This window comes from Lithobates pipiens, unplaced genomic scaffold (assembly GCF_037356315.1).
Source record: "Lithobates pipiens isolate NorthernLeopardFrog02 unplaced genomic scaffold, aLitPip1_a1.2 Scaffold_16, whole genome shotgun sequence".
In the NCBI taxonomy this organism is placed as follows: Eukaryota; Metazoa; Chordata; class Amphibia; order Anura; family Ranidae; genus Lithobates; species Lithobates pipiens.
The window spans coordinates 646,843,069-646,869,576 of NW_027507748.1; the positions used below are offsets into that span (position 1 = coordinate 646,843,069).

The 26,508-nt window shown below is 41.4% G+C and overlaps 1 protein-coding gene across 1 annotated transcript in view; it reads left to right on the top strand.

The window, feature by feature from the left end:
- Positions 1–26,508, top strand: part of GUCY1A2 (guanylate cyclase 1 soluble subunit alpha 2) — a 389,883-nt gene that overhangs the window by 100,337 nt on the left and 263,038 nt on the right. Inside the window, exon 2 of the mRNA XM_077484335.1 lies at positions 12,695–12,756. Within this exon, the coding sequence (XP_077340461.1) occupies positions 12,695–12,756 (62 nt within the window). The remainder of the gene's footprint in view (positions 1–12,694; positions 12,757–26,508) is intronic.

The following is a 26,508-nucleotide window of genomic DNA, read 5'->3' on the forward strand; positions in this document are numbered from 1 at the left end:
TCCAAAATCAGCAGAAAATCTGATAGTGTGTATGGGGCTTTAGTTCTGTTTTATCAAGAAAAATGTCCACCTGTATTCCATGAACCAAGTTTTTGCTATACTGTAAAGAACTGGGTACAGTACCAAACTTTTGTCCATTTGGAATGCATCCTGTTGACAAGTACCATTTGTTTTCTGTATCTTGAAGTCAGGGCCATTAGAAAATAGTGATACTGACAGCTGTCAGGCCGCGTACACACGCGGGGACTGTTCGCCCAACTTTGTCCGTCAAACAGTTTCAGCAAACAGTCCGCTCAAAATTAGCATGGACGGACATGGCCACACACGACGAACGAACAGTTTGCTGAAACCGTGCGCGATGACGTGAACGGCACGTACGACGGGACGAAAAATACGACGTCCTATACACTGCATTATAACTTTCGGCGTGTAAATCCTTTCTGAGCATGCGCGGAACTTAGTTTGACGAACAAGCCTACACACGAGGGGACTGTTCGCTGAAACAAAGTTTCAGCGGACAGTTTTTCGGAATTTCCGAAAAACCTTGTTCAGCGGACTGTTCGCTGAAACTGTCCGCTGAAAGCCCACACACGGGCGGACTGTCCGCCGAAACACTGTTCAGCGGACAAAGTTGGCCGAACAGTCCCCGCGTGTGTACGCGGCCTTACTGGCAGTGAAGCCATTTGCTGAATAAGTCTACTCAGAAATATTGAGCATAAAAATGAAGGAATGATGAATGTCTTTTGTACTAACAAAGCAGGTAAAAAATATAGCATCAGCGCAAAAATGAATGCTTTTTTTTAGGTGGCATTGAAACCCTTGGTCATCCCACCATTTTTTTAATTTTTTTGGGTGGAAGAAGAAAAAAAAAACTTTTTCTGCAGTGGCAAAAGAGGAAAAGCATGTTATCATCTGAGATGAAGGTGGATACGCTGATGTATGGCGGTTCCTTCCTGGCAAGATCCATTCCAGTTTCATTGACTGACACTGGGTAACACTGACTTTAAATGTTCTACTCAGGCACCTGATAGTTTTTTTTTTTTTGCCTCAAATACATTTTAGTTTTTCATTTTTGCGTGAAGTTCCACCAAAATGATTCACAACTGTGTTCTGAAAAACACAGCAATTGCATTATCCTTCAATGATGGGAAAATACACTTTGTACCGTAGTTTGTGCCGTTTGATAAAACATTGCATACAAGTAGGTGAGAATTACCTCTCTGCAGTATTTTAAGAAATCCCTTGGATTTTATGATGCCAGCCAAGGACATTTATATATAATCACCCTGTGGAGACGTTAAATGTAGGTTTCTCGTCTATGCACACATAATTTGACACCAGAAAAATGTTAAGCCTGACCCATTTCTACAAATTTCATCTCATTGTTAGTGTGGCTGGGAATTTATACCAACATTCAGAATTTTTACTCTATTTTCCATTGTGCAGTCATGCCATGTGTCCATCACCTTCCCCCCTTCCCAGTAAACCAGATATGACTCAATCGGGTCAGTTTCATCTGAATCCTAACATAGCTAGTAAATCAGATGATATCAGAAGTAATGGGATACATTTATAATGCCAGAGCAGGTTACATTTGGACAGTTTCTGACTATTAAAAAAACATAGGCACATTGGCATGCAAGGAAGAAACATACCAGAGTCTATATATAACTTTATTTGGGTGTTTTCCTTCATCGGGGCTTGGTATGGCTGAAAAGGATGTATGTTGGACTTGTAAGATAGGAGGATTTCTGTAGGGTATTAAGTTTCTGGTCACAAAATATTGCTTCACACACAGTGGTGGCCCAAATTGCAGGGCACATGGGCACCGTCCAACACTATCCAATGCATCCAGCCCCCTAATCTACATGCGGGGTGCCAGACACGTGGATTTTAATCAGGGTTTTTTAAAGCATGTGATTAGAGCCGGAGGCTCTAATATGCTTAAAATAAAGGGTAAGCTCGGGACACAGTGAGCCCACCCAGTTGTATGACAATGGCAAATGAATATTCGCTATTGTCACACTGATTCTCCTCCCAGACAATCAGGAAGCGGGTCTGAGACCCGTTTCCCAATTGGTCAAACGGAGAAGTGTTCCAATTGGCCTAGGAGGAGGAGGGAGGAGACACATTCCAAGGAGGAGAAGGGTAAGTGCTGGGCTCCTAATTGAACAGAGGGTGTGCGGATGACTCAACCCACTGACCGACGGGGGGGTCTGTGGGGGATACCCGACCGACCGGGGGGGGGGTTTGGCTGTGGGTGCACTGTTTGCCGTCAAAAAACATTTACCACCAGCTGCCACTGTTCAGACAGCAGTTTTAATAGCATTTTACAAAACATATGCAGGTGGTGGAGAAAATAACAAAATAACAGAAGCTTAATTATAAAGGATTTTGAAGCTCCGAATAAAGAAGGAAAGAGAAGGGAGAAGAGAGAAAGGAAGGGAAGAGAAGGGAAGCTTATGATGCACTTTTTGCTCAGAATAGACTAACAAAATTGTTGAACAGACAGCGCATCAACAGAAGAGCTCCTCATAGTGGCAAAGAACACAGAAATGTGCATTGGTACAGTGACGGCAAGTGCTGAGGCATGCATCGGCACAGAGGTACACATTTTTGCACTGGCACACACAGTGGAGCCTTCATTGAGGGAGCTGTAACTCTAGATCAGGGGTCTCCAAACTTTCTAAGCAAAGGGCCAGTTTACGGTCCTTCAGACTTTCGGAGGGCCAGATTGTGGCCAGTGGGAGTAGAAAATATCCCCAAACTTGGTGGTCAGGGAGAGGGTAAAATAATTACGTAATGCCTGTGGGCAGTAGAAGGTATTGGTATTAGTGGGGAGAATAATCTCCATCGTTGGTGTCAGTGGGAGGAATAGTGCCCCATCCTTGGGATCAGTGGGAGAAATAGTAACCCATCATTGGTATTAGTGGGAGGAATAATCCCAATCATTGGTGTCAGTGAAAGGAATAGTGCAAGCAAAGGGCCACATTCGCCCCACGGCTGTAGTTTGGAGACCACTGCTCTAAATGATGCCCTCTCTGCGGTTGGTTTTAGATAACAGGCTGGAGATTACAGTGCCTGTGTGGGTCACAGTAGAAGCCATATTGGGGGGAGGGACAAGTCGGTAGGGTGCTGACTGGGCCATAAATTAGAGGGTCATGTTCAATTGCAGTGAAAACTCACCTGCTGTGGGGACCACTCTGGATTTGCTTACTGCTGGGTATGGCTGTTGATGGCGCCAGTCTACATATTAATGTTGATGCTTTGGTGTAGCGACACAATCTTCTTACCTTACTGGTTGTATGTTGTGAGAGCTGCAGAGTCATTCGGTTTTTCTAAACAGACACTCCACCTAGTTCCTCTGAACAATTTTCCCCACAAATGTCCACTGGTGGACAAGAAAGGTGGGGCATGTAAAAAATAAAATGGGGAAGAAGGGAAAAGAAAAATGAATCTAAGGATTCCTGGTCTCAGGTCTCTTTTTTTGAGTAAGACATACTTAGATTGTGATCTATAACTCTGAAGAAGCTTGGCAACAAGCGAAACGCGTACGTAGTACATCATCACGTCTTTTGTGGTGGGGACACGGATGTGCTGAACCATACAACCAACCACCTCCACCTACTTTGAGCCTCCGTTAAACTTTTGCTCTGAACGCCTGTCCCGAACACTTGTAGGGAAGTCGGGACAGTTTTTACTGCATAGCCTGCATGAACTGGAGACCATCTCCACCTACTTTGAGTCTCCGTTAAATTTTTTCTCCGAACGCTTGTCCCGAACACTGGTAGAGAAGCTGGGACAGACTTCATTGCATAGCCTGTATGAACTGGAGACACTTGGAAACCCCCGCTATATGCTATTTCGATCTAGATGAATATATATCGGATGACTGGCAAAGTGAGAATATTGTCTTTATCGTATTAAGGATCCCTGTCCTTGTTTCATCTTTGAGACGAGTGGACCTTATATATATGGACATGAAACTAAAGAAGTAATGACATGAGACAAGATGTCATTACGGTGAGCTGTATCTACCCCCATTTATTGGAAGGGGATGTTTATTCAGTATGTTAATAAGCCATTTGTTTCCTTGAAATCTGTCATCTCCACATGTACCAGTCCGTGATTCATGGATCTATTTCTCCATGAATATCTATACAGAATTTTCATGCAGTGACTTCCAGTTAAGACCGACAATATTATATAAATATTATATAAATGCATACGCACTTTAATCAATTGGAGCAATGAAATTATCTTTCAATATAGCCTAATTTCATGTATTTTTTTCAATTCTTCGTGAATAATTCTTATTTCACATAACAATTTTTGAATTGGATTAAGTATTAAGATCGTTAAGATCGTTCTAAGGGAGATCTCAAATCTATGGTGTATGAGAGTTGTGTATAATTGCGTGTGGTGGCCACCTGTGTCCAATTAAGACATTCTGTCTTTACCTTAGCTAACTGTGCTGGAATTGGGTGTATATAATTATTGTTTTCTAACTTTAGTAATGTGGTTAATCATTAAAGATATTTAGTCTAACCCGTTTTTTTCCTTACCGAAGAGTACCTTTGGGACTCTCCCGTTTTTTCTTCTTATATGCCTGTGTAGAGAACTACCACCCTGGACGGATCTAACCGATAGAGTTGGATACCTTCGGTTGACGGTAATAACAGATTGCTATATAGGGAAGGCGCCTGTTTATGCCACTAAACAATCCCTTTCAATCTGGACTAAATTGGATGAGCTATTGTCTGTTCCCTTCCCCCCTTCCTTTTGTTTTGCTTATGATCTATAACTGATAAAAAAACAACTGCGCTAACCCTAAATATATAAAAAAACGCATTAGGCTGCAATTTAGGTCAGAAACACAGTAAGCAAAATAAAAACAAGAAAAACTGTGCTAATAAAAATGTCCACCAAGGCCCACACCAATCCGAAGGAAGATGGATAGAAAAACACAGCAATGGATTACTAAACGTAATTGAACAAGCTCAATAAATCCATTGATAAATCATAAGTCCATGAATAAGACTGAATAAACACCACGTGATCCATAAATAAACGTGACCCACCACCGCATGGAAAGCCACTTACCAAGAGGCAAGCACAAAACAGCGTTTGGCTATAACCCAGCCGTGGCCTTTATCATCCAGAGGGCTCCGGGGAAAACTTCTCAAGGTGTTCCAGGTGCTAAGCTCTTTTTTCCACATGGCTTACAGTCCAGAAGATTGTGGGGCATATGAGAAGAAAGGGGACCATAGCATAATACTGTAACATAACATAATTTATTTAAAAAAGTAAATGGTACTCACAAACATGGTACGTTTTAAAAGTATGTAGCAGTAAAGCCGGCCGGCATAATAGGAGCCCTTCCTCCTCCGGAATGACGCGGTAACGTCACTGTACGCCCTCCCAGTACCATTTACTTTTTAAAATAAATTATGTTATGTTACGGTATTATGCTATGGTCCCCTTTCTTCTCATATGCCTCATGATCTTCTGGATTGTAAGCCATATGGAAAAAAGAGCTTAGCACCTGGAACATCTTGGGAAGTTTTCCCCGGAGCCCTCTGGATGATAAAGGCCGCGGCTGGGTTATAGCCAAACGCTGTTTTGTGCTTGCCCTTTGGTAAGCGGCTTTCCATTTGGTGGTGGGTCACATTTATTTGTAGAACACAGTGTTGGTCTATAACTGGCTACAAAATCGCTAATGAAATTCAGAAACAGTCACTGTGTGGTCTTACAAAGTCACTGACATTTATGTACTAGAAACATTTTGTCACGTGCCAAAAAAAGTAATTTTCAAAAATATATTGCAACTTTTACAGTCCTGTATATCAGAACATAGATCCAAACATCTGCTTCCCATTGCATAAGAATTCTAAAAAAAAAGTCTAATTAAATTCTACTAGTGTTTGGCCATCTCCAGTGTCTGAAGTAGTTGGAAATGATGGGAATATCCATCCATGATGTATGCTCTTGGTTTCGTGGACCCGCTCCTGCATACATGTCAAATTTAGAAATTTGTCTGGCTTTGTCTGTTCAGCCGCTATGTCTGTATCCACCTCCATAGGTTGCCTGTATGCAGCTCGGGGCAGAAGTAAAGCCAAATGCGGCCTGCACACAGAATGGGTGTCAATGTACATCTGAATGAAGTCTTAAAATCATTGTATCTACTAGTAAATCCTTTGCTAAGTTTGCAGGAAAGTGAGTTTTGTTGCTGCTCCCTTTTATCTTGTTGCCTTAGGAAACACGCAGTGTGTGTCGCCTTCTATATACATCCCTGTAAACCAAATATAACTCGGTCATGCTGAGTCTACATCCTTCATCTATATTCCAGCATTGCTAGAAAAGAACAGAATATCCAACCTACCAGTTAGTGTGTTCAGCATCTAGGAAAACAAAATACATTTGGAGTTTTTACATGGCTTGAGTGTTTATCTTTAACTATAGATTTTATAATAAAAAAAATGTAGTACATGGTTCAAACTTTCACATAAGGTATGTATTTAGAGTGACTAAACCTTTACATATACCCAGTGGAGTGATTAGCCTCAAGTGATACAGAGAAAAAACAAATCCTTCTACATAAGTTGTACCTGTTTAGCTGCAGCTCTCTCTCCTCCACAGCTTTCCAAAGTAAAGTTTAGATGGTATTTCTTAGCTTCCAGGACGCAGGGGGTGGAGATTAGACATGTGCAATTAGTTTAGTTCCAAATTAGTTTTTTAACTAATTTAGACAAATTTGTTAATTCGAAAATATCAGAATGTTCTAATTTCTGAATTTTTCCAAATATTCGCAAGTTCAGAAATTCTAAATCTGGAAATTCAAAATTCGAAATTCTGAAATTCAAAATTCAGAAATTCAAAATTCAAAATTAGAAAATTCGGAAATGCGAAAATTAAGAAATTCAGAAATTCAAAAATAAGAATGAAAATTCGAAAATTCAAAAGAACAAACCTAAGAACAAAAATCCGAAAAATTCAAAATCCCGAAAATTCGAAAATCTGGAATAACTAACTAATAATAACTTAACTATTACTAACTATTAAATTATAGGTATTGGAATTTCCTTTCAAATTTGGCTGTTAGTGAACATAATGAAGTTACGAATTATCCGAAATAAAGAATGGAACGAAATAATAATAATATGTTTTCATTATTACTATTATTATTATTTATTATTATTAATTTGTTACGTTCCATTTGTTTAGGTACGACATTGATTATTACGGATAATTCGTAACTTCTAATAAATTCGTATTCGTTATGTTCACTAACAGGTAAATTTGAAAGGAAATTCCAATATGTATAATTTAATATTTAGTAATAGTTAAGTTATTGGAATTTCTTTTCAAATTTGGCTGTTAGTTACATAGTTACATAGTTAGTAAGGTTGAATAAAGACACCAGTCCATCCAGTTCAACCTGAGTTAGTGTCTACAATTGTCCCTATCCCTGTACATTGCACACTCACATCGGTCCCTACCCTCAAGGAGCCCACAATCTAAGGTCCCCATTCATATACTAGGGCCAATTTTGGGCAGCAGCCAATTAACCTACCTGCATGTCTTTGGAGTGCAACGTAACAAATACAAATGGAGTGAACGTAACAAATACAATGTCACATCTAAACGAATGGAACGTAACAAATTAATAATAATAAATAAAATAATAATATTAATAGTGAAAACGTATTATTATTATTATTATTATTTTGTTCCATTCTTTATTTCAGATAATTCATAACTTCAGATGAATTAGTATTTGTTACGTTCACTAACAGCCAAATTTGAAAGAAAATGCCAATACCTATAATTTAATAGTTAGTTATTGTTAGTTAGTTATTATTTCACATTTTTGGACTTTTGGATTTTCCTTTCTTATTTTCGCATTTTCGAATTTTTGGATTTTCAAATTTCTGAATTTCTAAATTTTCGAATTTCCTAATTGTCGAATTTTCAAATTTCCAAATTCCGAATTTTCGAATTTTCGAATTTTCAAATTTACGGATTCCGAATTTATGAATTATCGAATTTTCAAATTTACTAATTTGAATTTTCAAATTTACGAGTTATTGAATTTTCGAATATACAAATTTTGAATTTACGAATTCCAAATTTTCTAATTTACAAATTTTCGAAATTTACAAATTTTCGAAATTTACAAATTTTCGAAATTTACAAATTTTTTTAATTTTCGAGTTTCCAAATTAAAAAAACAAAAAAACGAATGAAACAAAAAATAAAATTATGAATTTTTCAGCAGTGCACATGTCTGATGTCACACACTGCACATAACAAAGCTAAATGTAATCTGATAGACCTGAATGGAGGAAATTAACATAACCCCCTCTACACATTCTCATAAGGAAACATGCATATCTGAGGCTGGGGTTGAGACGGGTTCATCTCCTGGCATTGTCTGGTGTCATCATAGACCAGTGTTTCTCAACTCTAGTTCTCAAGGCGCCCCAACAGGTCATGTTTTCAGGATTTCCATTATTTTGCATGGGGGAATTGATCAGTTGCACTTCCTTAGTAATTACCACAGCTGTTTCATCTGAGGGAAATCCTGAAAACATGACCTGTTGGGGCGCCTTGAGGACTGGAGTTGAGAAACACTGGCATAGACTGTCAGAAGTGACCCATACAGATAGCAGTTGAGTGACAGAGCAGACAGAAATCACATTAGGTGCTTTGGATTGAGTCAAGCACACACACTAAAGGAGGATGTACTTTGTCCATTTTTCATTTCATAGGTTTACAACCACTATAAGAAGTGCCCAAGCCCTACTTGCATCAGTTTGCGTTTAGATGCTTTGCTAGGTTCCATTTACATATTTTGAGTTGCACTCAGAAGTACAGCAAAGCATATCATATTTTTTTATTATTATTACATAGGATTTATATAGTGCCAATACTTTGTGCAGCACATTGCAAAATGAAGGGAGAGATTACAGTTACAATACACATCAATACAATAGGGTTAGGAGGTCCCCGACCATAAGAGCATACAATCTAGCAGAACAAGAAACAGATGGGAAGTCTGCAATGAGCACAGTACAATTTTTGTAAGGCTCTTAAATGGCCATTCACATGTACCTTACACGTAACGAAGTCTTCTATATACCCTTTTTCTGCATGTGAGTGGGCATCTTAGGCAGAGCAGTGTATCTTCCGCAATCATTTCAGAAAGATTAGAATCAAAAACACAATATAGTGGTAATCCCCGAAGCGCCCACTGAGAATATGCCCAGGTCTCCCTTGCTTGTAGACACGTGCAATTCGTTACGAATTAGTTTTCGGACAAAATTGGGGATATTCGTTCATTCGGAAGCATCCGAATGAAAGAAAGACTCTTTTGACGAATGCAATCGAAAACCAATTGTCAGAAAGAACCAAAATTCAAAAGAATGAAAATCTGAAAGAATGAAAATCCAAAAATAAAAAAATCCTAAAGAACGAAAAACGATTCAATTTATGAGTTTAACCACTTGCCTACCAGGCACTTACACCCCCTTCCTGCCCAGACCATTTTTCAGCTTTCAACGCTGTCGCACTTTGAATGACAATTGCGCAGCCATACAACACTGCACCCAAACACACTTTTTATCATTTTCTTCACACAAATAGAGCTTTATTTTGGTGGTTCTTAATCACTGCTGGGTTTTTTATTTTTTACAAAAAAAAAACCCAAAATTTTGAAAAAAAGTTTTTTACTGTTTTTCTGTCAGTAAATTTTGAAACTTTTCGCCTTCACTGGTATGCGCTGATGAGGCGGTACTGATAGGCTGAACTGGTGGGCATTGATGAGGTGGCACTTATGGACACTGATGAGGCAGCATTTATGGGTACTGATTAGCTGGCACTGAGGAGGAGGCACTAATATGCCACACTTATGGGCACTGATAGGTGACACTGATGAACATTGTTAGGTGTCACTGATGGGCATTAATAGGCAGCACTGGTGGGCACTGATAGGCGGTACTGATGGGCACTGATGGGCATTGATGTGTGGCACTAATGGGCGACACTGATGCGCATTTATCGACAGCAGTTATGGGCATTGATTGCCAGCACTGACTGGCATCACTAATGGGCACTGATTGGTGGCACTTGTGGGCACTGATTGCTGCCACTGGTGGGCACTGATTGCTGGCATTGGTGGGAACTGGTGGGCACTGTATGGTGACACTACTTTACTATACTGTAATCAGGGCACTGATGATCAGTGCCCTGATTACATTCCTACATGCCCCCCTGTGTGGAGATGCCGCTGGTCAGCTCTCCGATTACCGGCACTTCCTTGTTTACATGTGACCAGCTGTGATTGGACACAGCCGATACAATGGTTAAAGAGGAAGTAAAGGCAAAAAAACAAAAACAAAACACACCCTGTAAGGCAAAGGCATAATGAGCTAGTATACATAGCATACTAGCTCATTATGAATAACTTACCTGAGAACGAAGCCCCCAAAGCGGTCCTCCGTCTTCCTCTTTGCCGCTGCCATGTATCCCGGAGCGACTTCCGGGTCTCGCTACTCCGGCGCTGTGATTCACCGGAGCAGCAATGATGTCACTCCCGCGCATGCGCACGGGAGCCGACACTTGCGGCATATCGCCGCAATCTGCGGCCTGCCCAGTGCGCCTGCGCGCCGCTGTCTACGGTGCATTCGCCGTAGACAGTGGTGGCTCACTTCGGGTAAATATCTCCTAAACCGTATAGGTTTAGGAGATATTTCTTGGACCTACAGGTAAGCCTCATATGACGCCATCCCAGAACGAGAGCCACACCGCCCTGCTGTCATTTGACAGTGGGCGGGCGGCAACCAGTTAACGAATCAATTACATCCTGATAATTTCGTTTTTTTGTATTTTCTATTATAATTAAATTATTAACTATTAATATAGTTTTTATTATTATTATTATTATTATGTATGATTTATTATTATAAACTATTAAATTATAGGTAAAATAGCTGAAGTTAGTAATTCTTCTATTCAGGTCTCTGCACCATAGCAGCTAATTTGTGATAAACTAGATTTACATTTTTATTGGAATTTCCTTTCAAATTTGGCTAAAGTAACTTTTAGGGAGTGTAACGAATACGAATGCATCAAAAACTATCCGAAATAACAAATGGCAATTATAACGAATGGTCCGAAAAAAAAAAAAAGCGAATGGAATAAAAACTAACCTAAACTAATTTTTTGGTAGTACACATGTTTACTTACTAGTACAGAGGCTGCCAAGCACAATCACAGTTCCATGCACATCGGCAATACAGGCTTATTCTAAATTATGTCTTTTTAGAATTTATTGATGAGTAACTTGAAACAGGGGAGGGGTTCAGCATTCTCCAAAACAAGGGGATAAACTTCTAGCACAAATCCTTATAACTGCAGACACACATGGAAGTCCCACAGTAGGTCTTACACAGGGTGTCCTGGGAGCTGACCGCCACCCAGCTTCCACAAGTAGTTCCTCAGTAAAAGAGATAATGATCCTTCTTCAGACTAGGACTTCAGGACAGTGTCCTCCAGCAAAAATCCATTAGTTATCTTCTCCAGGTCCTCAGCCCAGCACCTGCTGAGGCCCAGACTATGATCCTTGAGTAAAGATAACTGCCTCCCAGGGACAGCAGCCCCAGGAGACTTGGAACCCTTTTTGATGAGGAAAAAATCATCTGGAAAATCTTTCCAAACATTTATCACTTCCCAAGCTACCTCCTGGACACCTCCTTCCAGGGATTGGCTGGGGCATGATAAATATTCATGCTGGACATTTGACTCTCCCTGGCCTGTATCATAGTTCCCAACTGTACCTGATTTCGAGGGACTGTGCCTGATTTGGAGCAATGCAACTCTGTCCCTCATTCCTCATTTTTCCCTCATTTCGGTCTGATCTATATTGTTGTATAAAATGCACTTTTTATCCATCAAAAAGCCCTTTCCAGCCCTAAACCTTTGATCTGATTTCTAAATTGCTGCATTTGTAAATTCCAAAAGCCAATGTAAAGGAATAGTAGTGGTAAAAAAAAAAAGCACTTGTAGGTTTAACCAATCTTGTTTTTTGTGCAATTCCCCTCTAAGGGAGCGTGGCGAGGGGTGTGTCTTATGCCTGCATACTTTTGCTGATAGGTATCCCTTATTCCCATCTCAAAAAGTTGAGAGGTATGCTGTATTCTGGTAGCTTCTCCCAGAAGCAGGTAGGAGAAATCAAATACCCAGCTAGGAAACCCTGAGCAGCCAAAAGTAATAGATTACTGCTCCACTGTCTGCAGTGAAGCCAAAAACAAAATTTTGTCCAGCAGCCTAACTAGAGGAAGGTACTACAACCTGATTGCTCTTATTTATACACAGCAATTATTCAGTATCGATAATCCATGTACGGTAACTGCTCATGCCGAGGGAAAGAAATGGATAGACCCAAGGCTACAGACAAATATAAGGTGTACTTGCTATGCAAGACATTGTCATTACAGTTTCATTACAGAGTGAGAGTTTTGAAATCTTTTCCTGTTTGGGAAAAAAGTAATACTTAAGCTGTCGTTTTTTAAGGGTATTACAGAGAGAAAATGGAATTATCTATTTTTATTGCTGGTAGACGTCTATGGAGATTAATTTTCTTGTGCTCTTACTGAGTATATTTCTTCTTTTTTTTTTTTTTTTCATTCTACAGCCTCAGACCATTCAGCAGACGCTACAGAGAACAATGCAGTTTTATGGGCATCAAGTCATTGGGTAAGGACGAACTAAGTAGCATATTAAAAACAACCCTCTCAAGTACATGAAGTGTTCGCCCCTGGATACGGTGAATGTGTAATGCTAGTTTTTTCTCTTGTAGGACAAAGGCTTTCACAAAGAACGGTAATTGCAGGGACAATTCTTGGCTCGAATCTGCGTATATTTTCTTTTATGGCCTTAGGAATGGAAAATGACAATAGAGAATGACCTTGTTACACAATGAATGTATATTAAAAGCATTATACAAGTTGGATGCAGTACTATAGGAACACCTTGTCCCTGTTCACTACATCTAACATGACCCCCAGGAATCCAGAATATCCTAAATTGTGTACTACAACTTTACTCTTTTCCCTTTGAGCTCATTAACACCAGTCCGCATGCTATAATGAGTGCGTGCTGGTGTACATTGCCAACAATTTACACTTTATTCAAGTCTATGCACCGCACGTTATTGCATAGTTATGGTGTGATGGTTGCCATGTGCCCTTGTGTTGTGCCTGCGTTGATCTATGCAGAACTATGCAGCTTAACAGATATGGTGTGAACAAGTCCTTATGGCCCTGTTCACACTATTAGGGCAATTGACAAAGAGTAGTACAGGCTTTATGCTTGCACCACTCTTCTAAGCTGAGAGAATCAAGCAGATGCTGCTCCTAGTTAAAGCAGTAGTAAAGTCCGCTTTGTGATTTCTACCTACAGGTAAGCCTATAATAAAGCTTACCTGTAGGTAAAATTAATATATCCTAAATGTGCATCGTTTAAGAGATATTCACCCTAAATGCAGCCGGTGACGTCACCGGTGCATGCGCTCTAAATGTCCGACGTACTGTGCTGGACCTCCAGTGCACCGTGCGGTAACCAAATGCAACCGCATGCATGCGCGGGAGTGATGGCATAGCGGCTCTGGCTACTTACTCAGCCAGAGTCCGCGAACATGGAAGGAAGACTGGGAAAGATGAAAGCCCTATCAGCAGTGACAGTGCACATTATTTCTTAATGTGCTAATACATTGGGTATACAAAGTCTACACACCCCCGTTAAAATGTCAGGTTTCTGTGATGAAAAAAAATGAGACAAAGATAAATCTTTTCAGATTTTATTTTCCACCTTTAATGGGACCTATAAACTGTACAACTCATTTGAACAACAAACTGACATCTTTAGGTGGAGAGAAGTAAAAATAAAAAAATAAAATAATATGGTTGCATAAGTGTGCACACCCTTACACTAATACTTTGTTGAAGTACCTTTTGTTCTTTTTACAGCCCTCAGTCTTTTTGGGTATGAGTCTATCAGCATGGCACATCTTGACACTCTTCTTTGCAAAAACACTCCAAATCTGTCAGATTGTGAGGATATCGCTTGTTCACAGCCCTCTTCAGATCACCCCACAGATTTTCAATCAGATTGAGGTCTGGGGTCTGGCTGGGCCATTCCAAATGTAAAGCTTCTTCTGGTAAAGCCATGCCCTTGTTGATTTGGGTGTATATTTTGGGTCATTCTAGTGGAAAGGTGAAGTTCCTCTTCATGTTCAGCATTCTAGCAGAAGCCTGCAAGTTTTGTGCCAATATTGACTAGCATTTGGAACTGTTGTTCATTCCCTCTACCCTGACTAAAGCCCCTGTTCCAGCTGAAGAAAAACAACCCCAAAGCACCACCATGCTTCACTGTGGGTAGGGTGTTCTTTTGGTGATGTGCAATGTTGTTTTTGCTCCAAACCTATCTTTTGGAATTATAGCGAACAAAGTTCAACCTTGGTTTCATCAGACCATAACACATTTCCCACATGCTTTTGGTAGACTGGATATGTTTTTGCAAAATTTAGCTGGGCTTGGATGTTTTTCGTAGTAAGAAAAGGCTTCTGTCTTGCCACTCTACCCCATAGCCCAGACATATGAAGAATACAGGATATTGTTGTCACATGTACCACACAGCCAGTACTTGCCAGATATTCCTGCAGCTCCTTTAATGTTGGTGTAGGCCTCTTGGCAGCCTCCCTGACCAGTTTTCTTCTCGTCTTATATTATCTAATCACAACCTAGAGCCACTGCATGAATAAAAGTATTCACAGTGCTTCACTTTTTCCACATTTTGTTACAGCCTCATTCCAAAATTAATTCAATTCATTATTTTTCTCAAAATTCTACAAACAATGCCCCATAATGTCAACATAAAAGAAGTTTGTTTGAAATCTGTGCAAATGTATTAAAAATAAAAAAATACATATACATAAGTATTCACAACCTTTGCTCAATACTTTGTTGAAGCACCTTTGGCACCAATTACAGCCTCAAGTCTTTTTGAGTATGATCCTACAAGCTTGGCACATCTATTTTTGGGCAGTTTTTCCCATTATTCTTTGCAGGACTTCTCAAGCTCCATCAGGTTGTTGGATGGGGAGCGTTGGTTGCACAGCCATTTTCAGATCTCTCCAGAGATGTTCAATCAGGTTCAAGCCTGGGCTTTGGCTGGGCCACTCGAGGACATTCACAGAGTTGTCCCATAGCCACTCCTTTGTTATCTTGGCTGTGTGCTTAGGGTCATTGTCCCGTTGGAAGATGAACCTTCACCCCAGTCTGAGGTCCAGAATGCTCTGGAGCAAGTTTTCACCAAAGATGTCTCTGTACATTGCTGCATTCATCTTTTCCTCAATCCTCACTAGTCTCCAAGTCCCTGCCACTGAAAAAATCCCCACAGCATGATGCTGCCACCACCATACTTCACTGTAGGCATGGTTTTGGTCAGGTGATGAGTGGTGACTGGTTTCCTCCAGACATGACGCTTGTCATTCAGGCCAAAGAGTTCAATCTTTGTTTTCTCCGACCAGAGAATTTTGTTTCTCATGGTCTGAGAGTCCTTCAGGTGCCTTTTGGCAAACTCCAGGTGGGCTATTGTGTGCCTTTTACTGAGGAGTGGCTTCCATCTGGCCACTGTACCATACAGGCCTAATTGGTGGAGTGCTGCAGAGATGGTTGTTCTTCTGGAAGGTTCTCCTCTCTCCACAGAGAAAACACTGGACACTCAGTTTGGCCAGGCAGTTTCAGGAAGAGTTCTGGTGTTTCCAAACTTCCATTTACAGATGATGGAGGTCACTGTGCTCATTGGGACCTTCAATGCTGCAGAAATTTGTCTGTACCCTTCCCCAGATCTGTGCCTCAATACAATCCTGTCTTGGAGGTCTACAGACAATTCCTTGGACTTCATGGCTTGGTTTGTGATCTGACAAGTACTGTTAACTATTGGACCTTTATATAGACAGGTGTGTGCCTTTCCAAATCATGTCCAATCAACTGAATTTACCACAGGTGGACTCCAATCAAGTTGTAGAAACATCTCAAGGATAATCAGTGGAAGCAGGATGCACCTGAGCTCAATTTTGAGTGTCATGGCAAAGGCTGTAAATACTTATGTACATGTGATTTTTTTTTTTCATTTTTTTTTTAAATAAATTTGCAACAATGTCAAACAAACTTTTTTCACGTTGTCATTATGGTGTATTGTTTGTAGAATTTTGAGGAAAATAATCAATTTAATCCATTTTGGAATAGGGCTCTAACATAACAAAATGTGGAAAAAGTGAAGCGCTTTGAATACTTTCGGGATGCACAGGAATGTCCTGCGATTCCTGTGTGAATTCCACGAGGTGACTCGCACCACAGCAGTGGGAACCCAAGCTAAAGCACCTTTCTATACTGAAAACTGCAGCAATCCCTTTGTTAATTAGATGTGGACTCAACATCAATTTCCATTTCATTCTGAAAATAAAACTGGTGTGAGTGGTGCAGACAGACCTAAAATCGACCTGTGAAAACTTTTAAAAAGATGACTGCCGCTGTATCATACTATGTGCCACTTCCCCAAACTTCTGATGAGGGAATGCACACTGATTACATCACACATGCAAGATCCAATTATAGGGAAACCAGCCATCAATGTAAGAACTGGTGGGCGGAGCAATGCTGATTACAGCAGTTAACTAGCTGTGTCTGTGTCGGTTTTTTGCATACAGCTGTAGTCCCGGTAGCGTGCACATAACGATGGCTCTAGGCAGTAGGGGTCTCAAACTGGCGGCCCTGCAGCTGTTGCAAAACTACAAGTCCAATGAGACATTGCAAGGCTGACAGTTACAAGCATGACTCCCACAGGCAGAGGCATGATGGGACTTGTAGTTTTGCAACAGCTGGAGGGCCGCCAGTTTGAGACCCCTACTGCCTAGAGCCATCGTTATGTGCACCCTGGAAGGCAATGTAGCCACCCTATAGGTGTAACTGTTCATAGGAAGATCTTCCAGTTCTCCTTTTTCAGAAATTAGGGGATTGAGGATAAAATGAGGCAGCAAGTTAGCAAGTATATGAATGATGCATCTACTCTCTATTCCAGGTGTCTCAAACTGGTGGCCCTCCAGCTGTTGCGGAACTACAAGTCCCATCATGCCTCTGCCTGTGGCAGTCATGCTGGTAACTATCAGCTTGCAATGCCTCATGGAAATTGTAGTTCTGCAACAGCTGGAGGGCTACCAGTTTGAGACTCTTGCTTTAATAGCTCGCGGGTTTAATATCACTTTAAAACCACAGCACTGTTTAAAACACAAAGAACACTTCACGTTCAGTCTACAAGCTAAAACAGCAGCTGGTCTCCATTTTGTTTCACAGAAGAGTCTTTGTTTTGGGGAGGGCTAGTTTATCTTTTTTTTATTATTATTGTTATACATGATTTATATAGCGCCAACAGTTTACGCAGCGCTTTACAATGTATAGGGGGGACAACACAATTACAGTACAATACAAAAGGTCCAGGATTGCCCTGCTCGTAGAGCTTACATTCTAAAGGGAGGGGGTGGTGGTACAAAAGGTAATAGCTGCAGAGAATGATTTGATTGGGGTGACTTGGGGACAGTTGTTAGGTGGGTGTGGGATAGGCTTCCCTGAATAAATGAGCTTTCAGGGATCTCCTAAAGATGGACAGACTAGGGGCTGATAATCATAAGGGGTTTAAGTCAGGAGCTCAGTGATTATATAAATTATATTTATTTAAAATTGCTTTAAATTAAGGCAAAATTGTTAAACTCTTATTTATAGGTATTTTTAATGTTGGCAGTATATGAAAAATAACATAGTCCATAAAATAATTGCTCCTTTAAGGCATCATTTACACGGACATTCTTACCATACATTCATGAAAGGGCCGTCCTTACCCGCAGGGAGATCCATAGGTGTTGCGTGCATTCACGTGCCCCACTCCATGCCAGAGGGTCCATATGACATTCCCGATGCTGACCTTTATATCCAGTGATGGCCCATCCATTAGGGGTGCAGGGGTGCTGCCCTCCTAATCCATGTACCCGGCCCCTAATCTACATGCAGGGCACCAGACACATGAGTTTCAATGTTTTTTTTTTTTTTTAAGCACATGATAAGAGCCTGAGGCTCTAATTGGCTTAAAAAAAGGGTGGGCGCGGGGCACAAAGCACTGCGCCCTGAGCCCACCCAGTTGTGTGGCATTAGCGAATTAATATTCACTAATGTCTTTCTGCTTCTCCTCTTGCCCAATCAGGAAGCGGGTCCTGAGAACCGATCGGCCGGGAGTCTTGGAACTACTGATTTTCAGGACCCACTTCCTTTTTGGCCGTGAAGAGAAGCAACACCTGTTTGGCCGGGAGGAGAAGGCAAGCTGAAGTGAGGAGCAGCATCGGCCTCCTAAGGTAAAAGCACTGTCACCGTCCATCTCCCACAGGGGGAAGTGTGTGCACTGATCGCGGCCGTCCGTCTTCCATGGGGGGCACTGATGGCCGCCGTGCAGGGGGCAGGTATGTTTGCCACCTCTCCCCCCCCCCCCCCCCCCAAAAGAAAAATATCGATCACCAGCTGCCATGGTTTATATTCCTACAAAGGAAGGTACACACATAAAATTAGTTTGCTGCACTTTACTTATAAAAATTCAGGAAGTGGCATCACATTGACATACATTCTGGAGTCAACTGACACGGCAAAGTCAATCACATTTAGTGGACGGTCCCCAGTAGTCACATGTGAAGGCCTCCCCACCATAACATTCCAGACAGCGCTCTCAGGCATTGGCTGAGAATGCTGATAGGGAGCCAGCCAGCTGCTGGTTTTCCAGTATGCACTTCTGTCGGGCCGGCTGCCATAAACATGGGCCAAATGCGGGCTGATTTTTAATTGAACCAGCCAATATTGCTGGCATTCGGCCTGTGTGTACTAGGCTGAACAGTCTCTCCTCCCTCCATAGATACACCTCTCCCGGGAGCCTCCAAGGAAGTAGCCTCTCTCAGGGAACTCTTAGCTTGGCTTAAAAGACTTACGCTAGATCTGCCCTAACTCCTACCTCCAGGTCTAGGTCTAGGTGCAGGTCTACTTCTCCCTAGCCTCCTGCCCTCAGGGCCTACATTTGCTGGTTACATCCATGTCGGTTTGGGGTGGTTAGCTCCCATGCCCCAAGTGTATTTAGGCTCCTCCCCAACCTGGCTTTAAAAATTTGCACTGATCCACCTATGACATCACTGCAGGAGGGCTCTAACTTAAAGGGGCCTAGCACTCTATGATACTGCCTGCTGTATTCAAACTATTCTGGCACAGAGCCCCCTAGTGGCAGACTACCTTGCTGCACCTGCCTACGGACACAGCTGCTCCCAATCTGACATCTGTGTGGGTGTAATTGGTACATAATTACATAGTTAGTGTGGTTGAAAAAAGACACAGATCCATCTAGTTCAACTAATAAAAGGGGGAAAAAAAATACAATCCCATATACACAATTCTATACCACACTTGAACTGGATCCAAATCGGGATCCAGTTGTGTAACCCCTGAACGTAAGGACTGAGCTCATTTTAAAGTACTTATTTATATTTATTTATTTATATTTATGATTGATTGATTGATGAGAGATTAGGGGAGTCAGGACATTTTACAAGAGTGTACAAACATAAGCTATGATGAAATATGACAACTTATAATGAACAATTAAAAACGAAATACACCCCTATTCACTGCCTTTGCAGCATAATGGAGACTTGTTGGGGGTGGGGGTGGTAAAAATGCAGCTCATATCCGCATGTTTTTAATTTCCCCAAATTACAAGTGTAAACAAGGTTTAAGCCTAAACTGACATATGGGTATAGTCCGATGGTGTTCATAGCTATACTATAGTGTTAATAAGATTCAAATATATCCTGTTGTTTTCATTTCCTTTACACATGATTGGAAGTTCTGTACCTCATTCACTAACATTCACATTGCAGAGTGAATATACACTGTCCTTGTAACCTCCATTACTTTAATATATTAATCTCAATTCGTTTTTTTGGCATATATCTTAGTAACCTGAAAACATTGCTGTTTTTTATCCTAGTTATAAGATATACTATATTGTCAAAAGTATTGGGACTCCTGCCTTTACATGGACATGAGCTTCCCAGTCTTAGTCCATAGGGTTTAATATCGAGTTGGCCCACCCTTTGCAGCTATAAGCCCTTGTAAAATGTCAGTTCGGACCGTGTTGTCGAATAATCCGACCGTGTGTGGGCTCCATCGGACTTTTTCCGTCGGAATGTCCGACCAACAAAGTTTGAGAGCAGGATATAAAATTATCCGACAACATGATCCGATCGGACCTTTTCCGGCAGAATTTCCGACCGTGTGGCTTATAGCTGCAAAGGGTGGGCCAACTCGATATTGAACCCTACAGACTCTGAGATTCTGAGGAACTGCTGTGTTCTACATTACAGGTAACTGAGAAGCACATGTGGCTCCTAAGCTACTGGCTCAGATCACTGTTGCAAAGTCCATCTTATTAACCACTTCCCGACAGCCACACGCCGATGTAGAATGGCACGGGCAGGCATATTGGCGTACAGGTACTTCCATTTTTATATGCCGCCCTATTTTGTAGACACTATAACTTTATCACTAATCGCTTATTGCGTTTTTTTTTACCAAAAATATGTTGAAGAGTATGTATCGGCCTAAACTGAGGGACAAAAATGTTTATTTATATATTTTTGGGGGGATATTTATTATAACAAAAAGTAAAAAATAATGCGTTTTTTTCAAAATTGTCGCTCTATTTTTGTTTAAAGCGCAAAAAATAAAAACCGCAGGGGTGATCAAATAACACCAAAAGAAAGCTCTATTTGTGGGAAAAAAAGGACGTCAATTTTGTTTGGGAGCCACGTCGCACGACCGCGCAATTGTCAGTTAAAGCGACGCAGTGCCGAATCGCAAAAAGTAGTCTGGTCTTTGGCCAGCAAAATGGTCCGGTCTGAAAGTGGTTAATTATGTTATATATATATATCTCCCCTTTCCGTTCCTCCCTACATAATGAGCACACGTGTCTGTTCTCAAAGGGTTAAACACATATATAATATTTTATTGTAAATCTCATTAACTCCTCTTGAATTGGAAACTCTTATTGATTTGTCCACTCAGTGACCTACCAAATTAAGTTAAGTGTGCGTAGTCTACTTACTGCACAGAGCCGTAATCTTTTTATGTGGAAAGGAGCAGGCTGAGTTAAACCCCACTGGAAATAAATTGACAAACCTTTTGCAGGCGAAGATTAATTTAGTGAGATGAATCGGAAAATAAAAGATCAGAGAAGGGTAAAAACATTAATTTCCCGCGCATTCACTCCGAGTAGAAAAGGAATTGATACAATATTTGTCTGACCTCCTAAAGCACTTCAGCTTTGAATTATGCATTCACTTACTTGAATTACTGTTCATTACTCAAGTGTTGTCCAACTTTTTCAAGTGTGTACAGAGCTGGATTAATGGAGATGCTCAGGTTAGGGTAATGCATTGGAAGACAAAATTCCTAATAGACATGATTTAAAGGGGAATTTTGTTCTACATAATTTTGGTGTCCAACAAAACAAATGCGTCTATAATAACACTATCATTCCCCTTCAGATTCTCGCAGAAGATGCGTCCTATCTGCTCAGCATAGCAGTTTATATTAGAATATTCTGATGTGATGCTGGAACACACACTACAGGTTCCTTGCTACTAGAGCTGCACGATTAATCGTTAAAAAAATTGCTATCTCGATTCAACCCCCCCCCCCCCCCCCACGATGCTAATCAGCCATTTTCGCTATTCTATGTAAACAGTGCAGAGCCAAGCAAATCCAACAAATATTTATCAGTATTCCTCAGCACCGAGAGATAAGAGAAGAGATACAAAGTATCTTTTAGTTCTTTTTAGATCAAAGGAATGAACTTCGGTCTGTAAATGAGATCAGTTTAACCACTTAAAGCAGCGTTCCACCCACTTTTGCGAGATGGTCTTAAAGAGGATTTCCCCTAAAAAAATAAAAATTAAAAGTCAGCAGCTACAAATACTGCAGCTGCTGACTTTTAATAATCGGACACTTACCTGTCCAGGGTCCAGCGATGCGGGGGAATGAAGCCCCGCTCGTTCCCCCCTTCGCTCGGCGGTGGCGGCATTCTAACTGTGGGCACCTGGCTGTGGCTGTGATCGGTGAGTTCTGTGACATTTTGTTCAATATGCCCATCCAAGAAGGACCTAATTTATAGTAGGGAAGGAGGTCCAATTTGGGTTAAAGTGGTTGTAAACCCTCACATATACCCAGGAAAGTGAACAGCCTTAGGTGGTACACAGAGATGAAACAAATCATCCTACATATGTTTTACTTGTTTATCTGCAGTATTTCCCTCCCTACAAAAAAGGGCAGAAACGTGTTAAAATCTTTCTTCATCTGTCAACAGCACAGAGGAGGGGGCGGAGAGACTGCAGTTACAGTGTGTGAGAGCTGATTGGAGGAAAGGCACACACCCTCCTCCATACAGAAAAAGAACTGTGTTTTGAATAGACAAGCTGTCTGCTGAGCTCTCCCACCCCCCTACCTCCCGACACAAATTTATCTCATTCATCTTGTCTTCAGTTAGAGCTTTGGAGAGAGATAAGTAAACACTACAGATGTATGTGATTTGCTCAGATTCTTTGTAGGTTGTAATTTGCACCCTCTTTAGTTTAGGCCCCATGGGGTGTGTGTTCCCATTACATGAGATCCCAACATTTTCCTGTGGGTAGAAGACACAGGCAGCTTCTAAAAGTCTATGGGAGGCTAAAGGCTGCTGTGGCTGGATGATTTGTCTAGTGGTACTAACATTTAGGGCAGTGTGTACAAAGGGACAAATGCCTGGAACCCAAGAAGTCTGCATTCTGGGCATTCGTCCCTAGGCACATACTGCCCTAAACTTTAGTATCCCTTGGTGCACCATCCAGGCACAGCAAATTTTAGCCTCTTATAGAGTTTTACAGGCTACCCGTGCATTCCACCTGTATAAAAATACATGCATCCAATGCTTAAGGGCTAAACACTCAGTGTGCATGGGGCCTTAGCACATGTAAGTCATATCACTGAAAATGTAAAAACCACCTCACCTATGTAACCGTGGCCCCGACCCCTAGAGGCCTAATGGTGCCCTCCAGAGTCAGGGAGAGCTGACATCTATCTTCACAGTGTGGGTTACTAGGCATAGTGGGTGTGGTGTAGATAGAGTAAGTTGGGTGCCAGACACTTTGAAAATGCAAAAAGCGATTTATTGTCTCTTAACAGACCTCAGGAGAGAGGGTTGGGGCCTGAACACACTTAGGCAGATGCAAAAATGCTTGGCTGACTCAGAGACAAAAATAGTAATAGAAGGACAGCTATACAGTTCAAGAGCCTTTAAGCTGAATTGCAGCAAACTGTATCTGTAGACTGCTGTCTCCTATAGCAACTGAACTTGGAACTTCAAATTCAATGCAGATCACAACTCACAATTTCGCACTGTAGATCCTCTCACTGAGCTCCCCGTCTCTCAATAGACTCTTCAGATCCCAGCCGCCACTGGATCCCTTGAGCTCCTCCACAACTAACCCGCTGTGGCTTCCAAGTGTCACCCACACTGTCCTGCTGGGTCCCTGACTTGGCTCTTCAGCTAACCTGCTTAATCCTCTGCAAGCGTCACCCACACTGTTCTGCTGGGTCCCTAGCTTGGCTCTGCTGAAGCTTTCCCAACTTCTTCACTGTCCCCTGCTAGTGAAAAAGTCTGCTTTGGTACTTCTCTCTCCACAGAACCTGACCTCTGATAACAGGAGAGATTGTCCCTTGCTGGCAACTGTGTCCCCTCTACCTCTGACTTCTCGCGTTCCTTTGGCGACAGGAGTGGTCGTCTCTGATGGCAACTGCTTTCCTTCACCTGTGGCAGCTGCTTGGTTCTCCGGCTGGCAGAACCCCTGCAACTTGGTTTGGCTCCAAGCCTGAAGCCCCAACCTTACGCTGCTTGCTTCCAACCTGGATAGGCCTCAGACCACTTAGCAGTCAGGTACCCCCGGATAGGCCTCATGGTTTTATCCTAGGAGCTTTTCAACATACGCCCACCCAGACAGCCTTCCAGGTGACACAGAACACCGATCACCTGACTCCTCCCAAATAAATAGACTCTCTCAGCAGGCCAGGGGCAAAGAAACCCCTGCCAATTGGCTGAGACAACCCAGCCACTCCTCCGATTTACGATGCCCTTGTCCATCTAATGTCCCAGGTAGCAGCACCACCTAGTGACAGAAGAGAGAGGTGCATGAAACCCAGATTTAGAGAAAGGTCAGTGGATCTCCCTAACAATCAGTCAGGCTGGTTACCACCTAGCAAACTAAATTTGCCAGCAACCCTGCATAAGACCAGGGTGCGATATCTACATAACATAGAAATCTTTAAATTGTGCGTCCTCTGATTTTCCCATTCAACTATCATACAAATTAGTGAGTATCTTGTGAAAAAAAGTTGTTAGGAGTCCCTTCCTTTCAGGGGCTTTGATTGACAGAAGGCTGAGAATCAGATACCTAAATCATATAAGTTCCTTTTCAGACTTGAGTAAATCTGACAAAACCGCTGGAGCAGGAAGAGACTCACTATGTAAGTAAAAATGGAGAGAATTACATTATTTATTACCATTGCTGGCTGCTGCGGAATAAAATATAGGTTCCAAAGCATCATGGGAATTGAGTTGTTTCATCTCTGAACAGTTCAGGTATGTCTTCTGCACACAGTGAAAAGTATAATTATCTTCAAGAAGACATTTGTTACAGGTCAGGGTCCCAAATATATAGTAAATGTTCTGGATTTGAAGGGTGAACTTGTTCAGAATTTCAACTGTGAACATCAACCAAAACTGCAGCTACCATTAAAGCAGAACTCCAGATAAACAGGAAAAATACACAGATGACATACATTCAAAGTGTTTCCAAATTCAAACTTTTTTTTACCTTAATGCATTATTGTACAGGAGACTGTAGTCCATCCAGTCCTGAGATTTACACAACTCTGCTATGCATTACAGCCCTGTCTGGCAGGAGAGAAGACCTGATTTTTCTTTGCTGCTGTTAACTAACACTTGTCCATCCCAATACCAAAGGGGGAATAATCAGTCTGATGTGGTTATTTGTCTGTAACTCTGTTTTATCCTATCAGCGTGCTTCTTGCCGCACAGCAAACCAACTGACTTTTTTTTTTGTTGCTTCTCTTTCCCCCCACTCTGAGCTCCGCTGTACAGGAAATACATATTTTTTGCGATATTGCACTGCGTTATTTTAACTGACAATTGCCTGGTCATGCGACGCTGTACCCAAATAAAATGTATGTCCTTTTTTCCCACAAATAGGGCTTTCTTTTGGTGGTATTTGATCACCTCTGCGTTTTTTATATTTTGCGGTATAAGCAAAAAAACGGCCGACAATTTAAAAAAAAAAAATAATTTTTTTACTTTCTGATACAAAATATATCCAATAAAAAATTGAATTCCTTCATTAATTTAGGTCAATATGTATTCTGCTACATATTTTTGGTAAAAAAAAATCCCAATAAGTGTATATTGATTGGTTTGCACAAAAGTTATAGCGTCTACAAACTATGGGATATATTTATGTAGTTTTTATTTAATTATTTATTTCTACTAGTAATGATGGCAATCAGCGACTTATAGCAGGAATGTGGTATTGCGGCAGATAAATCGATGACCTAACTGAGACTTTTTTGGGGACTAGTGACACTAATACAGTGTCTGTACTATAGTCACTGTACTAATGACACTGGCTGGGAAGAGGCTAACATTAGAGGCAATCAAAGGGTTAAATGTGTGCCTAGCTGGTGATTCGGTGTAGTAGGGGGGGGGGGGGTTCTTTTACTATTGGAAGACATGGATCAGTATTTCTGCTTTACAGGAACACTGGATCCATACCTTCTGCACTGATAGAATGGCAATCTGCCTTGTTTACATAGACAGACTGCCATTCTGCCTGTGTGCCGAATGATCAGCCGGTGCCAGCGGACATCGGGTCCCGCTGATCAGATCCCGCTATGTAAAATCACAGCGGGAGCGATCCACCAGCTGCACGCCCTTGCACCCGATACCCGGAAGAAATTAAGTATATATACACGTGATCCTGCACAGCGCAGTGGCCTTGTAACAGTAAATGAGATTCCCTACTGGGGAAATCCATCCCCTTTATTTGTTGTTCTGGTGACCAATCCAAAATTTTTCCGTTGTCACCAGAACATGAAAGTAGGGAAAATTGTGCACTTGGGACACCTATTCCTATGAGAGCTCTTTAAAATGAGAATTCTATTCATTTTAAAGACATTTTTTGTCATTTCTCTTTGCATCTCCAGAACTTGAAGTGTAAGAAAATCCTCCCATCGGGGCGAGCTGAAAAAAATAACCCTT